General features: G+C 36.5%; 2 protein-coding genes across 2 annotated transcripts in view; both read left to right on the top strand.

The window, feature by feature from the left end:
* Positions 1-4152, top strand: part of LOC110441916 — a 9354-nt gene extending 5202 nt beyond the window's left edge. The window contains exons 2-3 of the mRNA XM_021485223.1: positions 2280-2355; positions 3980-4152. Coding sequence (XP_021340898.1) covers positions 2280-2355; positions 3980-4152 — 249 coding nt within the window. The remainder of the gene's footprint in view (positions 1-2279; positions 2356-3979) is intronic.
* Positions 4153-4366: 214 nt separating this feature from the next.
* Positions 4367-12164, top strand: LOC110441921 (zinc metalloproteinase nas-28-like). Its single transcript, XM_021485230.1, has 5 exons — positions 4367-4554; positions 6964-7185; positions 7743-7868; positions 10568-10803; positions 10962-12164. The coding sequence occupies exons 1-5, from the start codon at positions 4398-4400 to the stop codon at positions 11064-11066; spliced, it is 846 nt and encodes a 281-aa protein (XP_021340905.1). The 5' UTR covers positions 4367-4397; the 3' UTR covers positions 11067-12164.
* Positions 12165-19276: the final 7112 nt, after the last annotated feature.

Genomic DNA, 19276 nt, shown 5'->3' with positions numbered 1-19276 from the left:
TTTGATTGATGGGGGGGGGGGGGGGGGGGTTAAAATTTCAAAACGCCTCTTCCTCAGACTTGGATGTGACAGAATCAAAAGCACTTCACGAATGAAAAGGTCCTTAGTTGTTTTATCTGAATTGTAAATATATTTACTCCTGGTTATCAGTTCTCCATTTGGGAAGCTGGGGTAAATGTTACTAGACTTTATACAGGGAAATAACACTTTTTGGTATATTTTGTCCATTTTCAGCAGAAAAAAAAAATCAAATTTGGTTGGAAAAAGTATGATGCGATGGCAATTAGTATCGGTAGATGTTATGAGAAAATAGGATCCTGCCTCCCTCCTGAAGCTGGGGGCCAAAAAATGGAAAACTGGCTAAAATTTCAAAAGTATTTTTCCTTGAACTAAGATGTACAAGAATCATATTCTCCGCATGGATGAAAAGGTCACATGTGCTTGATCTGAATTGTTATTTTTGTTCTATTTTTCTCTTGAAGTTTACTATTGCTTAAACAAGTGTAAAGGAAAGAACTATTTTGGATACAATTTGTCCACATTCAGCAGGAAATAATTAAAACTTGGTTAGAATAATTATGATGAAATTGAAATAAGATGGTTTCAGAAAGCAAGTTAGGTACCGAACAGCTACCCTAAGGGGAGGCCAAAAGTAAAACAAAATGGCTACATAATAAACTATTAATTTTCATTCAATACCAAAATAATTCATTTTAATATTTCTTAGGATATTTCCCCTATGAAGACATGATGTGTAATGCATTTTTTCTTTGTATGCATGCTCATTTCTTCCATTTAATGTCTGTACAATTGTTTAAACTTTCATTATGTTTGGATCAATACCATTAGCCTAAAATTTTACCAGTGCACTTTACTTCAGCAATTTAATCATTATGCATTATTGAAATTAGAATATACTATCATTTTGTTATAATGAACATCAAATCATTTGGATATTACAGTTATCTGTTACTCTTAACTTAACACATATTACAAACAGCTTTACATGGTTCCTTGACTACATGTAAAGACATTATCAAAAAAAAAATGAACACATTTCCTGCTCTCAACTTTATATGGTAGGAATGTAAAACATGCATAATTTCTGAACAACTGCATGGTATAATATATATCTAAAGGATACCTTATACGGTGCAGTTTCCATACTTACCAACACTCCCAGATTTGGAGGGAGACAACCAATTTTAAACCCTTGAATTTTAACATTTTTCAACCAGTTTGTTAACCATTTTTAAATTCCGAGATCTGATTATTTAATTTGAGAACAACTCAACATATTTCAGTGCTAGAAGTCTGGATCCAATGCACTGTTATCTTTATTTTCTATATCATAATATTAAGTTACATCCAACTTCCAAGACATCTCTTAAAAGTTAATGCAAGTATTATTTACAATGTAATGAAATAAATATAATCCATTTGGCCATGGAGAGAAACACTTCCCAAGTAATCTATCTCCTGAGTTAAATCCAATTAAAGGTGGTCGATGTTGGGATTTTAAATAAATTATATGAGAGATTGTTAGTTGTTTTCAGTAGATCTACAATAAACAGAGTGGGCCTCCTGTTACAGCAGAAAAGGATTAATAACATGACATCGCAAAATAGAGAATGTACTTGCCAATACCATTTATGCACGTCGCTGATACAATATAACCCTACACAATTAGTGAAAAATGAATAAAATACAACAGAAAACCAAGACTATATACTGCACCGCTTCGACTTTACCGCGATAGGAAGTTAAAAGTTTTTTTCGATCATGCGCAGAGAAAAATACGAAACTGTGCATAAACTGTGCTAAAAAAAGCTGAATTAAAATCACAGAGGTGCAATGTGCCACATTCCGCTTACACTCCCGGAACACTTCGTTCACCTTCCTGTTTAAAATGTTGGGTGTCAGTGTCTTTCTTTTTCGTTTATTTTCTGTTTTTGTTCACTTTTCTTTTAGTCTACTTTGTTTTCCAATTTTGTCCATTTTTGTCATATTCAAAAACATTTACCTTTACTTTGTCCTGTTGATTTACGTATGTCCACATACACGTCGACAAACACATATTATAAAATCGTTTTCAATCAACACTCTTGCATATACTGGTTATTACTAAATGCTGTACCACGCCATTAAATGTGGACAAGTTCAAATAATGTCAACCTGATTATGAAACATCAATGGATTTTCAAATAAATGTCATCACTTTTAAGCGTTTCTCTTTAATTAAAAGTAATACGTATTTAAATAAAGTTTTTCATCAACAGTTGCGAAATGTTATCAATAACAAAAACAAGTTATGGGAACGCGAGATGATGGTATACCAGATCAGCAGTCTTATCGGTAAGTAGTTTAGGGAGTACGTTAATACAGTAATCAATAAGGTTTACCACGTAGCAATAGGTATAACGTATTTGTTAACGTTTAATGGTTTATTTGTATCAAAATGGTATAATATTGTATGAAAGCTCATGAATAATTACAGTATTTATATAATGCTTATATCACCTATCGGTAGTCTGATAAATTAAGTATCATGGGTTGTCAGTATGAGAATATTCAAAACGAAGTTGAGAACGACTTGTGAACAACTTGAGAACGACTTGAGTATGAATTTTCCCATTTGGAAACGTATTTTCTCAAAAACGAATGTCTGCTCGCGCCAGGTGACGTCACGAATCAGAAATAGTATCCACATAAAGGTGATCCGTGTAATATATATAAACTTTATGTATTTTATAACAATTATGAAACAAGTTTTATTAATCACTCTTGTTGACCTGGATGTTAACACGCGGGGGTCTTTATATGGGAGGAAACTGGAGTTCTCGAAGAAAGCCCACGTGGTCGGGCAGGTGACCCAATACCTTTTCACGTCCGATCGGTGAATCGAACCCCGGATAACTTAGTGAAAGATTAGTGCGCTATCCAATGCGCCACCCGACCATCCCCGTAAGAAAATAATCCGTCATAAACACATCATTCAAAATTATTACAAAATATTGTGAGGATAACAATACCATTTAAAGCGTAAATGTGCATATGGAGAACCAGTGACGATAATATAGTTTTGAAATATCTGTTAACGTAGTTTTGAGCTTCATGGTATTCCTCCGCTTAAATCCTCTGTTTGTTTACATTTGTCACAGACCGAGGACCTCGATTATTATTGAGCCAAGATGTCATTTGGAGGATTCGATTTTTTGTTGCCTTTTTTAATAATGGAGAAATAAATAAGTTAGAAGTATAAAGATGATAAACAATTTATCACACAATGTTTTCGTGGTAAACTATCGATTTACCAACGTGATTGCGATGGGAAAATTGTTCTCACGACAAACCCTAAAAAACCAGCATGATAATGTATAATTATAGAACAGTTACAAAAATGAAAACCTCCTCATAGTTGATTATACTGCCATAATTCAAAAGAAATGGAATTGTTGGGGCCTTTTGAGACATGTGTGTGGTTATACAAACCTGGAAACGTAGACAGATATTGAAAACTTTGTTGTTGGGAATTGATCTGATTTAAGAAACTTTGAATGTTTCACAGATATTCAACTTTTGTTATTTGGGAATTTATCAATTTTTTTACGAACCTTAAAAAATGAGACATTGAACATTTTGTTATAAGGGAATCATCTCATTTTGCACGGCGGGTGTCTTCGATGAAGAAGAAAACGCTTCCCATTCCGGAACACATGGGCTTATACTCCGTTTGTTAATTCAGGGGTCTCCATGTTAATCCTCCCTTTTGTCATATGTTGCCCTAGTTTTATACATTTTAAGTTCGAATTGTAGGTTGTTGACACTTCGAAATTCTCTTGTTGTTTTTTAACAAATGGGGAATTGTAAAAAGATATTTTAAACTTTGGTATAGGGAAATTTTCTTATTTTTCAAACCTATGATAATTAGCAACATTAAGTATTACGTTTTTGTGTTATATGCTATTCTATCCCTCAGATGACTCCCAGAAGACCGTGATCGAGGAGTCGATGCGGGAGTTTGAACATAACGTCAGTACAGGTTATCGTAACTGCATCACTTTCCAGAAAAAGGAAGGAGCCTTTCGTGACCGCACCGATTATGTGTTTATAACATTGGCGACCAATAGGTCAGTTGTTTTCATGACATAGAATGTTGTCATACATAAGGCAGGATTTCGTTTTCAATGGAAAGCATTTCTTGTACAAATTATTTTCTTCTATTCTAAAAACTTCATTCGATTCTTATATATTTCCACGAAACCATATATCTTAAAATTTGCCAAGATAGTAATGTTATATGGTTATTTCTTCAGATAATAATGCATTGATCAACACTTATCTTCAATATATTAACATTTATCCTTCCCAGACGGTGCAGAATAGATCACATCGGAATGGCGGGTGGTCGACAGAAACTCTATCTCACTAACAACTGCATGAATAAACGGAACATAGTGTCCTTACTGCTTGTGACATTGGGGTTGTACCATGAACATCAGAGACCAGACCGGGACCAGTACATACAGGTTCACCTTGATAATGTACAGGATAGTAAGTATACCAGAGGTACGACAGGGACANTTAATCGACGACAGACCGATATGAAAAAAGTCGATAAAACGTCGGATTAATTCCGACTAAGACAGATATACATCGACAACGTACAATATGGTAAGCATACAAGAGACACGACTGGGACCAGTACATACAGGTACTCATGGACAACGTACAGGATGGTAAGTATACCAGAGACACGACAACGCCCAGTAAATACAGGTACACATGGACACCGTAAAGGATGGTAAGTATACCAGAGACTTGACAGGGAACAGTACATACAGGTACACATGGACAATATACAGGATGGTAAGTATCCCAGAGACACGACAGGGGACAGTATATACAGGTACTCATGGACAACGTACAGGATGGTAAGTACCCCAGCGACACAACAGGGACCAGTACATACAGGTTCACATGAACAACGTTCAGGATGGTAAGTATACCAGAGACACAACGGGGACCAGTACATACAGGTTCACATGGACAACGTACAGGCTGGTAAGTATACCAGAGACACAACAGGGACCAGTACATACAGGTGCACATTGACAACGTACAGGATGGGAAGTATACCAGAGACACGACAACGACCAGTACATACAGGTACTCATGGACAACGTCCAGGATGGTAAGTATACCAGAGACACGCCAGGGACCAGTACATACAGGTGCACATGGACAACGTACATGATGGTAAGTATACCAGTGACACAACAGGGAATAGTACATATAGGTACACATGGAAAATGGTTAGGTCGGTAAATATACAAGAGACACGACAGGGGCAAGTCCATACAGGTACACATGGACAACGTACAGAATGGTAAGTATACCAGAGACACGACAAAGACCAGTACATACAGGTACTCGTGAACAACATACAGGATGGTAAGAATACCAGAGACACGACAGGGACCAGCACATACAGGTAAACATGGACAATGTACAGGATGGTAAATATACCAGAGGCACGACAGGGACAAGTACATACAGGTACACATGGACAATATACAGGATGGTAAGTATCCCAGAGACACGACAGGGACCAGTACTTATAGGTTCACCGTGTTAATGTACAGGACAGTAAGTATACCAGAGACACGACAGATACCAGTACATACAGGTACAAATGGACAACGTACAGGATGGTAAGTACCCCAGCGACACAACAGGGACCAGTACATACAGGTGCACATTGACAACGTACAGGATGGGAAGTATACCAGAGACACGACAACGAACAATAAATACAGGTACACATGGACAACGTACATGATGGTAAGTATACCAGAGACATGACAGGGACCAGTAAATACAGGTTCACATGGACAACGTACGGGATGGTAAGTATACCAGAGACACAACGGGGACCAGTACATACAGGTTCACATGGACAACGTACGGGATGGTAAGTATACCAGAGACACAACGGGGACCAGTACATACAGGTTCACATGGACAACGTACGGGATGGTAAGTATACCAGAGACACAACGGGGACCAGTACATACAGGTTCACATGAACAACGTTCAGGATGGTAAGTATACCAGAGACACAACGGGGACCAGTACATACAGGTTCACATGAACAACGTTCAGGATGGTAAGTATACCAGAGACACGACAACGACCAGTACATACAGGTACTCGTGAACAACATACAGGATGGTAAGTATACCAGAGACACGACAGGGACCAGTACATACAGGTGCACATTGACAACGTACAGGATGGGAAGTATACCAGAGACACGACAACGACCAGTAAATACAGGTACACATGGACAACGTAAAGGATGGTAAGTATACCAGAGACTTGACAGACAGGGAACAGTACATACAGGTACACATGGACAACGTACAGGATGGTAAGTATACCAGAGACACGACAACGACCAGTACATACAGGTACTCATGGACAACGAACAGGATGGTTAGTATACCAGAGACACGACAGGGGACAGTATATACAGGTACTCATGGACAACGTACAGGATGGTAAGTATACCTGAGACACGACAACGACCAGTACATACAGGTACTGATGGACAACGTACAATATGGTACGTATACCAGAGACACGACAGGGACAATTATATCGCCGGCGTTTAATAATTGTATGTTAACATGTTAGGCCTATCATTATAGCAGAAACATTTCAAAAGCTAATGTTCTTAATAAGTGCTGCATTTCGTTAACGTTAATGGATATTTATAGTTCATGGTTACGTTACACCTATTGTCAGAGTAATAGTGTTCCTTATTATGTCTGTTTTGTGCCATTTAACAAGATTATTAAACGCATGCAAATGTTACACTGTAAGCACAATTGGTATGTTGTAATTACATTTAGACTATATACGATTATGCAATGTTGATGTCTGATTTCTTATTTCCAGTTGCAAAACCTCTGTTTAACAAAACATTGGCGACAGATACAGACTTGCTTGGTTTACCGTACGACTTTCATTCTATCACCCACTTCAGACAGTACGAGTACGCAAAACATGCTTCTCGACCGACTATAACATCCAATGTGTCTGGGGTTAGCTTTGGCGACAGAGACGTACTCAGTTTCTATGACGTCCTTAAAGTACAAACATTATACAAATGCACCAAAGGTATGTAGCCGAGAGATTCAACATCATATAGATCAATATTCTATATAAAATGTAAAGCTATGTTTCAATTTAACCATGTGCAATACCGAAAAACTGTACTACCGTAAAGGCTTGGCCTTTGTTTTTCCCTGCTCTCTGTGTCCATTGTCACGTGCTAACCTGGTTTCCAAACATGTTGGCGTTATATTGCCTGTGGTGTCATTGTTTCGTTATCATTGTTGCGTTTGTCCAAAGACGTCTTTATCTGATGTCGTATATAAACTGCTACATCGTTTAGTGGCATAACTTCTATTTTGTGTGTCATTCTACACCACTTACAATACAAGCAAACAAAACCGGCTGTGGCAGATTTAAAAAATATTGTCAATATATTAGTGCTTTGGTCAATAACGATATTATTTTTCTGGTAATACAGGAATGCATCAAAATTTGTTCTCGAAATAAGTAAAATGATCAAGTTCTCGAAGGTTTTATTATCTTTGACATCGATGCAACCTTACACGCCCTGTATAATTAGGTACTATAACATTAAACGACTCTATCCATTCCTGTTTCAGGTTATACAATGATTGGTCACGGTGTCAATCGCTTTACACAAAATTCTCTTGATTGCTACTACCCACAATGGCACCTCAGCTCTGAACATCTCCCGGATTACATGAATACAAGCTGTGATACAGAAGGTAAAATAATGATGTTATTGGTTATGTGTTGTTAAACCTGTGATATTAAAACCGTTATTGAGTGTTCTTTTTGATGTTAGATAACAGCTGATACATTTATCATTCAGGTGTTTTTTCTCTATGTAACGCCATTTTAGATATCAAAGGCTGACACGATATGCACAATACTGGTTTACGAGGTATATGCAGGATGGTGGATATTTTCGACATTTTTTATTTTTTTTTATGTCTACCATGATCTATTTTGATAATATTATTTGTGCGATTTATGAATACTGACCTTTACCTTTTGTTTAATTATAAGCGTTACCTGTGATTTTCTTGTTACTACCCCAGTTCTTGCGTAACCTAGATTTACATGGCAGATGTCGTAGATAAAGCAGAAGACGTTTTTCTCTCATTTCCCTATGTGTAAGATAGAGCTGTTCAAGGTAAGAAAGGGGTGTAGGAAATTTCTTTCTTGCATACTAGACCGAGATATCCGCATTTCCGGCGGTGCTGGATTTTTTTTTTCTCCCACACCTGACAGATTTATCTCCCGTTTTGCCGGTGCTAGATTTATCTGTCTCCGCCCTAGGGTTGAGACGGGGGGATTCCCCTATTCATAACAATGGCATGACGTCACTTCAACAATACAATGACGTCCCGTCAACAATCCATCAACAAATTGCCTGTATGTGGTTTGGGTCCATGTTTACCTTTATTTCACATTAAAATACTGTTAGATATGGGAGAAAAATAATCAATCGCTACTGGTTGTGTAAGATAGAGAAATCTCAACCCTCGGACTAAGATCACTTCACTTCACTTCACTTCACTTCAACAATACAATGACGTCACGTCAACAATCCATCAACAAATTGCCTGTATGTGTTTTGGGTCCATGTTTACCTTTATTTCACATTAAAATACTGTTAGATATGGGAGAAAAATAATCAATCGCTACTGGTTGTGTAAGATAGAGAAATCTCAACCCTCGGACTAAGATTTTTTGTCCAGAACTCGGAAAGCCTCGTTCTGGACAAAAAATCTTAGTCCTTGGGTTGAGATTTATCTTTCTCACATACTTCACAGGGTGATTCCGCTGTTGCTAGGGAAAAGATAACTCTATCTTACACGGGGTAGGGAAAGACAGCTGACACGCGCTATGACGTCATAATAATGGATTGTCGATGTGACGTCATTTTATTGTTTCCATGATGTCATACAATTGTTGTGAATGGGGAATCATTCGTCTCAACCCTAGGGCTTTGAGGTTTGACGGAAGAATAAGATCGATGTTTATTCCGACTGGAACTTGTTTATTTGTATGTATGTTAGAAAAATAATCAAACATGGGTCAGTTCCATAGACAGGGATATCTCAACCCTCGTGTCAGTGTTTGGCTGGCCAGCACTCGGCAAGCCTCGTTCTGGACAAAAAATCTTAGTCCTCGGGTTGAGATTTCTCTATCTTACACAACCAGTAGAGATAGATTCTATTAATGTTACACAACCAGTAGCGATAGATTCTATTATCCGACCCACGGGTCTAAATCGCTTAAATGTGCAGACTGGCGGGGAATTATAGTGACCTTTCGGGGTCACGCTATTGTTCGTGACGTCATTTTATGACTTTTTGGGGTCAGTCAGGGTCTTTGACGTCACTAACAATTGCTATCCGGGCTTCATATGCAAATGAGAAATGTGCGGACAGTTTACAACTTTACTAGAAGAGCAGTTGTTTTTACGGGTTCTAGGTAAAAAGCAAGAAATAGAATCCATCCCTAATATGAGGTAAGGATAAGGTAATTCAAACCCTCGGGGTAAAATATCGGCAAAGCCTCGGGTCTCCTGCTCAATAGGTTATCCCTTGGGTTTGAATAACCTTATCCATACAAATGTACCTCACATCAGGGATGGATTTTATTAAGCTTACATCCAATTTCACGTGACGTGACGTCACAATGGCTTAACAATGACATGACTTCACGAATTTGGAACTCACCGATGCAGCAATGCGGATAAGACGACGTGATGAAATTAAAACCTTTTACGATATATTTACCGTACACGTTAGAAAGAGTAGCTTCATTCTTATAGTCAAACTATACAGATGCTGCTGAAAGCTCACATCATGTGGGGCGGAGATGTACTGGCACTAAACAACGTAACTGTTACTAGTGGCTTATGTGAGATGAAGAAGGAACCTAATCTGTAATGAGTTGTTTCTAGTCATACCTATATATCACCCCTCGCTTGTGTAGGGTGATATACACCAGGTCTGAGGTTAAGGATTTGTTATAAATGTAAGGCCACAGGATCTTTGTAATCAGCAAAAGCGTATGTTTGACTATAAGGGATATGCTAAATCTGGCTGGCTAATTCGTTTTCGTCTAAAAAGTTCAGGGACAAAAATGATTTTTTCAAAATGGTGACCAGTCCAAACACATTTTCATGGTTTTTGAGCTTATTCTGGTGATTGGAACGAGTGAAAAATACTCTTTCATACCCAAGGGTGTAGGATAGGGAAATTCCACCATCGGGGTCTTATAATCTTCCCGGAACAAATGGTCATATTCGCCTTGCATTTTCTCAAAGATGTCCGTGTAAATCTTTCTTCATTTTTCCTATTCTTTAACTTGATTTTGAGTTTCAATTACTGGTTTAATAACACTTTGGTGTTTTCTTGTATTCTTTCATTATGCCAATATCTTTCAGGTCCGTATACATTGACTGTCCTGAACGGCGCCATATGGAAGAGTACATTTCCCTTACCATCTGGTAACTTCTGTGTATCTGTTAGTGTCTGCATCGCGTCCTCCTCCACCGACATAAAATCATACATACAACTCACCACGATGGACGGACTCGACATATCCAAGCTCAACTACACTCAACCGAGCGGGCACTGGCAGACGTTCAATAGGTCGTTCACTTCAGAACAGGAATGGACAGTAAGTGTATGATTAATACATATACTTAGTTCGTGTTTACATAGGAAATCAGTTGCTCAGCATATTTTCTCCCATTGTAGCCCAATCAACCGGAACTAAACAATCAGTACAATGATGCTGGCTTTATACTTTGTGTAGTTATTTTTTTATCATTACAGATGCTGCTGAAAGCTCACATCATGTGGGGCGGAGATGTACTGGCACTAAACAACGTGATTGTTACTAGTGGCTTATGTGAGATGAAGAAGGAACCTAATCTGTAATGAGTTGTTTCTAGTCATACCTATATATCACCCCTCGCTTGTGTAGGGTGATATACACCAGGTCTGAAGTTAAGGATTTGTTATAAATGTAAGGCCACAGGATCTTTGTAATCAGCAAAAGTGTACTTAACTGTAAATTAGACAGAATGATAGTGTGTTTTGTTATCAGTCTAATCAACATATGCTTATCACTTTTTGAAATTACATTTGTTTAGTTTATATGCACACTGTACAACTGTACTCGCATATAACATGACTATTATAATTCTTATTTCGTGAGGAGTTTTTAACTGTGTGATATCAGTTAGAAATGTATATTCTGTATGCATGTAGTATTGGTCTTTATTTGTAAGATACAGACTAGCCATTAAGTTATCGACAGTCATTGTGTTTGGTATGGACGAATGTTAACAAGCTACCCATAAGTCTGTGTATGACAGGCATCAGGTATCAAGCAACGGACATGATTACGGACTGAATAAAGTTATTAAATTACCAACAAGTCTGCAAATGACCTGGATCAAGTTATCTAGTTATCGACAAGTTTGTGTACGCACAGGATTAAGCTATTTAATCATTATCATGTCTATATATAATCTGAAATGAATAATTAAGGCTGTACGGATTTGATCAAGTTAATAAAAGTGTGTACTTTGTAACTGTAAGCAGAAATTTCTTTTTCTAAACACACATATGAAAAGTTAAGAGTAGGAAACATTGTTCAAACAAGAGATATTTTTTTTATAGATTCAAAAAGCGTATTTGATTTTTTTTCTGGTATGAAAAAAAGGTATGATATAGTTTACATCAAGGGGACAATGTCTTTAAGAAAGGGTTTGGATAAACCCCTTACGTATTTTGATATGCCACAGTGAGGATCAAATAGGCAAATAGAGCATTTTGTATTGTTTGTAATGTTTGAACACATAGAGAATACGTTGTGCCTATTATAAGAAAGCATCAACACAAAAAATGTTGGAGAAAAATGTTACATGTTAATACTTCGATAATATATAACATTAAGATGCAGAATCCTTAGATCGAGCCATGTTGTTTTCATCATTGTCAGCATGTATGTTAATAATAGAATAAAGCCAATCATCATTGCAATGTGTCACTGTTGTATATTGAACCTATATGTTACTGCTGGACATATAAACAAACCCGACTCAGTAATTAATAAGTGTCAATGGCATTAAAACGAGTTTTTCACTTGTTTAATAACAGTATCTTTCTTTACAATTCTGTTAAATATTTCTGTATCATGTTACTCTAGCAACTTGTACAGTGTTATCATATATATGTGTGTGGGTGGGTGTGGGTGTTGATTTGTTTGCTATTGGCAGTGCAGGCAAGGCATTTGTCACATGTTCAAGGCAATCCGCCTTTTTTTTCAAAACAGGAACATGAACACTTATATATATACCAAAACATATATAAATGAGATAAACAGTATCTACAAAAAAAATACAACAACATAAAGTACATATTCAAAAACCAGTTATCAAGTACGAAATATGCTGATAGTATTAGCTATCTCTGGGTTAGGAGGGGTTTACGGGCTCATAGACCCTGTCTGGTCTTGATAGACTCCTAGCCAAAGGCGAGGGGCCTATAAAGACCAAAGGGGTCTATGAGCCCGTAGACCCCTCCTAACCCAGAGATAACGAATTTGTCACCCTGACAATCTTTTATTATTTTTTCTACAAAATTATAAGTCACTTTGTGAGTTTGAGTTGTACTTGACTGCTATCAAAATACCATAGCCCTTACCGGATATCTTTTCGGCAATATTTCGAACAATACCCAACCATCTTTATAATAAGCATTCTAGCGGCCTCTCATAGCTTGTTTCAATAAATTTTCTGTCGTTTTTCCTGTAAATGATGGGCAAACCTCGAACGCTTGTGTGTGTCGAAGGCCATCTTTGTTGTTATGAAGAGAGATTTTCTGTTTGAGTTATCTCCCCTCGCACGTGCTTTTATAAGCCCCGGCAGAGCGGGGTCTATAGAAATATAGACCCCGGCAAGATATCCAATCAGAAAGAGTGTTACAAATTAGAAGGTGACAATGTCGCATATCCCCTCGGTCAGCTTGTAACCAAAGGATAGTTATGGAACAAAGTTCATCTTCAAGAAGTGCATTCAAGTGAAGTAGATTAATAGAAAATGTGAATTAAGGTAGTAAGAAAATCTATAACCGTAGCTGTTCGTGTAAGCACAGCATGAACATATTTGCTGAGGTATCCGCTATATGTTTTGTGGGTTAGAGGTAAGGAGTATTTTTCTCCGATCATTGGCCGGGAGAGATTTACTTTTATCTAGAATCTCTCAATTTTGTAAGTCATACTTAAAGTTTAAGATGCAGTAACAATTTTCCCGACCCTAACAAATAATTGTCTCAGTGAATTTAGCGTGTTTTCCACTGAAAGCATATGGTTCGTGCAGGTTTAACTGATCAAGGTAGCTTCTTAGTGCACGTAAAGTATGTAAAGTATATGATATATATTACACAGCGTTAACAAAATAATAGTAAATTGCGCAATGTTTCTTCCACGATTGTAAAAACAGTGTTTTTCTCGTAGGCGATTGCAGCTATCAGCAGTGCTCTTCCAGATAAGGTTGTCAATCCGATCCAATGGTGAATTATTTAAGATTAGTGAAAGCTGACAGTGCAAGTTAAAAAGATTTCAGTTGAGATTGTTAAAAAACACATTGTGTTCTGGTTTTGTGATCTTCCCCAGTGACAATGCTGTCGTATCTAAGGAACCAGCGACATTTTAGAATTTACTTGCTTGGTAACGAGTATGGGTCTTGCTGGGTATAAAAAGCGCAATACCAGTCAAACCGGTGATCATTTGTTCAACGTGTGCGCAAGGTGACATAACTATTCTATATCACTTTCACGATTTTGCATCAACATTTTGTTATCAGATAGTAAAATAAAATTGAAATGAAACATATCAAAGATATCATTTATGTAAGAAAAGTGAGAATAATAATAAAATACGATCGATTTAAATTTCTTATGCAATACCTATCTACGATTTTTGCTAGTAAAGCGTCTACACGACGAATACTAATAGTTCATAATAAAGTGTTCTTCTGTGTGTGCAGTTCTTTACACGACGGAAAATAAACTTTTAATCAATCTCAATTAAAATGAAAATAGTCTATTTAAGCATTAAACAGCATTTTGTTTCGTGCTATGGTCCTATAACACGGAAGAGGTTTGCAGACAAAATGAATAACGGGCGTAATAAACTTTAGAAATATTTGAAGTAATTCATCCCTTTCTCAAGATAAATTATTATTGAATAATTTCATATCACAAATATACAAGGACAAAACAATAAACATATAGGTACTGCTCTGGTTTTAAATCATTGAGGTTGTTTATGATGAATTGTTAAAACCACGCTTGATGAGACTTGTTGTTACTTTTTTCCACCTGCGTTACTTCTTATTAAGCTATCATATTCGGGAAGCTTGTCCTACGGGACACATATTTATTTAATATCCAGGCGTACCGCTGTACTCAGAGATACATATCTTCTATAACATTGGGGAGTGCTGTAGAGACTTCTGAATCGTGGCCTCGAAGATGCCTTAAGTCTAACAAATTACTTTCTGATAAGGTGTTTAGAAATTACACCTAAGTTGCTACATTTTTGTATGTTATTAATACGCCGAAAGAGATCCTGCACTTACAGACATTTAATCGAACTCCTAATTCCGTGCATACGAGTTTCATTGCTTCACTTACAATACATTCTTTTAAATATTTCTGATATGATGATATATTAGCAACATTTATAATAACTCATATGTGTGTACTATTGAAAAACGCCACGCTGTACAGAAACATGTAAAAACAACTATCATGGTTTAAAGTTTGTTTGCCATTTTTAAACGGAAGATAAAATGTACATTGTTACACATTGATAACCACAGACGATTATGACAAATCAAATATTCTAAATAACTTCTTTATATCTGTTTCTGACCTTGATGACCATAACGACGATACACCCTATTTTGACAACCAAACAGACGCGTCCCTTACTGAAATTGTAATAACAGAACAAGAGGTTTTAGATATAATCAATATTTTAGACACCAATAAAGCTGCTGGTCCTGACGGCATCAATCATAAAATGTTAAAAATGGTATCCAATGAAATATCTGCACCCCTCACACTTCTATTCAACGAATCATTTCGTACTTCTGTATTTCCTGATTCATGGAAACTTGCCCATGTGACACCTATTTTCAAAAAGGGGGAATCTGAATTGGCAAATAACTACAGACCCATTTCTTTACTTAGCTGCATTGGCAAACTTTTCGAACGAATAATTCATAAGCTCATCTATAACTATCTATTCAGCAACAAACTTCTATATACTTTACAGTCTGGCTTCTTACCAAATCACTCTACAACTCACGATCTCGTCGAAGTCTATCATAGCATACTTACAGCACTGGAGAATCGTGAACATACTGCTCTTGGTTTTTTTGGTGACTTTTCTAAAGCTTTCGACCGAGTCTGGCACAAAGGTCTATTAATTAAATTAGAAAAATACGGGATATAAGGCAAACTTTTAGATTGGATTAAAAACTACTTAAGTAACAGACGCCAGTCAGTGGCACTGAAATATGCTATATCTTCTGAAGTATCTATCAAAGCCGGAGTTCCTCAAGGTTCAGTGTTAGGGCCACTTCTTTTTCTTGTATACATCAACGATATTTCAAATACATTACTATCAATGACTAGACTTTTTGCTGACGACACCCTTCCAAAAATTTACACGATATAAAACAAGTAATAAACTACGACATGGAACAATTAAACCTTTGGTTAATAAATTTCAACCCAAACAAAACAGAAATTCTCTTAATTTCCAACACAAATATACCTTCTAACCCACAAGTTCTTTTCGACAACACACCTATCCCTATTGTTAAAAACCACAAACAGTCATTATTAGTAACAACGGCACAGGGAACTCTCACATTGAACATATATTAACAAACACTACAAAGTACATTGCAACTTTAAGGAAATTAAAATAATCCTTAATAGAAAAAACTTGGAAAAAATATACCTTGTTTTTATAAGACCACTATTTGAATATGCCTGCGAAGTATGGGACAATTGTAATATCACATTTTCGAATAAATTGGAGAACATGCTGTATGAAGCATGTCGAATAATAACTGGATTACCTATTTATACAAAAAAAGAATTAATTTACAGAGAGCTCGGATGGAAATCATTGATAGATAGACGCAGGATTAGAAAAGTATCCATGTTTTATAATATTTATCATGATAATGCTCCCTCATTTCTAAAATCTCTTCCACCACCTATTGTGTCAAACTTCTCTTACTATAATCTTAGAAACAGGAATAACTTTCAGAACCCATACTATAGACTGCAAATCACAAAATCACCCTTCATACAAAGTACTTCAGACTACTGGAACAATCTACCAATAGAAACAAAGTCATCAGCATCCATTAAACAATTTAAAACTCTTATTCAGCCTCAAGTCACTATCCCTTCTTATATTAAATGTTTTCTTGAATATGGGTCCAGAAAAGTAAATAGTATACATTGCCCATTACGAAACCGCAGTAGCTCTTTAAATTACAACCTTTTTAAAGCTCACCTTCGAGACAACTCTACTTGCGACTGCGGAAATGACTCGGAAGACTCTTCCAATTTCTTACTAAACTGTAAAAAAATTGATCTTCCCAAAATAATATAATGCTTCAATCCCTCGATTGGTATAACGAAATCACTGTTGAACACCTTCTCTTCGGAGATGCAAACCTTGACTACAATCTAAACATTCAAATTTGTAGGTCTGTACAACTGTTCATTTTTAGCTCCAAACGGTTTAACATGTAATAACCAACAGTCATATTGAATAACCAGGATACCTACTTCGACTATTCTCATCTGTCTCTCCCCTCCACCTCCTCTCTTATTCCAGCCCCTCTCCCTTTTTCCAACACCAACGATATCTGTGTACTAACTTCAATCTTAGCGTCCATCAATATCATAACCGTTTCCATAGGACAAAGGGGGCGTGTCCGGTTTTCCTAATCTAGTCGGCTAAGTATGTAAGGCAGGAATTCAAAGAAGGACTTGGAGTGACACAGGAGGAAGGCAAATGCGGCACGGAATGTGATTGAACTTTAGAAAAGCAGAAGGATATGTGTGTATAGATTAGTTATACTACTTACGCCGACTCGATTGGGAAAATCACACACGCGATCTCAAGTAAACTCTCCGAATACATATTTAAAAACTATACGTTGGTGTCCCTAATCCTATCATTACCTCTTTTGTTGTAACCCATCTTTAACATCTTATATATAAATATACATATATAAATTTGTATTAGGATATTACGTGACACATTAATTTTGTATATATATTTTCTGTTACGGAAAGAACGTAAGTAAGTTGCAAAAACTTTTGTCCAATCCATTTGTCTTTTGTTGCAATAAAATTGATTTAAACAAACATTGATATGATTGTTTCTGTGTATCACGACACTACATTTAACTTGTGCATAATGATGTTATTATTCATATCATAACATATATAATGAACAATCAGATCCTTTTATATTATTTCCAAGCGAGTTTGCTCGGGTCACCTTAATCAGACAAATAACAAGTGAAGCGTTTGTATTTAAAGATGTCAAATATGTACGAGTTTATAATATAAAATCAAAGTCGACCCGGACACACTAAAAGCGTTTGTCTACAAAGGTGTTAAATATGTACGAGTCGGAAACATAAAACTGACGTCGATTCGGATACGCTAAAAATCTATGTTCACTTACTCGTACAGATTTTATACCTTTGTATACATATTTCTGTTTCACACTACAATAGCAAACATCGCTATGAATAACGCAACGTGGTGCAGAGATAGAGTAAAATAAATAATCCTGTTTTACGTTTTGTCATTTTTTTTTGCAAAATAAAGTTATTTTGTAAAACAATGATTGTTTCTGTCGTTGTATATCACGACAATCTACATTGATAAATTATATAACGATTTTGATATCCATATCGTCCCATACCACAAGGCTCTTTGTCATAAAGCAGACAAATTACAAATTCTTATCTGTGTTTCTGTTGTGGGTCCTTGTTCGAACCTCGGGTGTAGATCAAACACGAGATAACTATTGTTTTGCCCTTGTCCTGAAGATGATTCAGACGAACTACAGGATGTATCTCTCTCGACTTGATATAAAGTCATAAGGTTATATTTAAATAAACATTCGAGGTTTTCTTCCTCGTTCAGATAACCCAGTTTACAAGATTCTTGGTAAAGGCTTATATTGTGTTAGTTGAGTCGGCCATATGTACGTCATTGAGCAAATAGTGATGGGCCGTCATAAAACGCCCAGAACATATTAAACAGTTCCCGTAGAATCCAACATGATATCCCTTTCAGGAGTATCGCATGAGTCAGGTACATATCTCACAAAGACCAAAAATTAGGAAATTTCTGTTATATGTTTGTGAGAAGAAAACGCTAGAAAGAAATGTAATCCCTCCACGTCAGCGACGTAACGACACTTTGCATTTGTTTACGGTCGAGTACTATTGGACGATAGACTATGTGCCTGCATGTAATAGCATTTTCCAACAGACTATATGCATGTTTCTGCAGCAGTCTCCCGAAAACCTCACCCGGCATCGCAAACCTGATCTAGCTTTTAGCAAGCCATGGACTTGTTTCCTTGTTCGATTTTCATATATAGTTTAAGAATGATTGAGGAACAAAATCAAAATTGTTTCTAATTTACCTTTAAATCTACTGAAATCCTACCAAGCGCTCGATCGGAATTTTTCGCCGGACTTTATACAATGTTTACATGAAACAGTATCTGTTAGTTTTTCAACTGTTGATTTGACGAGAAATTTGTCAACGGAATGATACTTTTAATTGTTAAAATGATTTTTTTATTAAAAAGACGTTAAGTGTGTATTGTTTTTCCTCTGTCGAATGGAGGAATAAAATGACGACTGAAAATGAACTGTACTCAACTACTTCGTATTAAGGGTCACGCCAAGGCAGCGGACATAAGATCTTCCCTAATTTTTGATGTTTTCCCTTATTTGACGATTAATAAAACTAAATATTAGGACATGTAAACCTTCTCAATTATATCCAGGTTAAAA

The sequence above is a fragment of the Mizuhopecten yessoensis genome, unplaced genomic scaffold, assembly GCF_002113885.1.
Source record: "Mizuhopecten yessoensis strain PY_sf001 unplaced genomic scaffold, ASM211388v2 scaffold716167, whole genome shotgun sequence".
NCBI classification, from domain to species: domain Eukaryota; kingdom Metazoa; phylum Mollusca; class Bivalvia; order Pectinida; family Pectinidae; genus Mizuhopecten; species Mizuhopecten yessoensis.
Note: the sequence above shows the minus strand (reverse complement) of the source record. Positions and strands in the feature narration are given on the sequence as shown.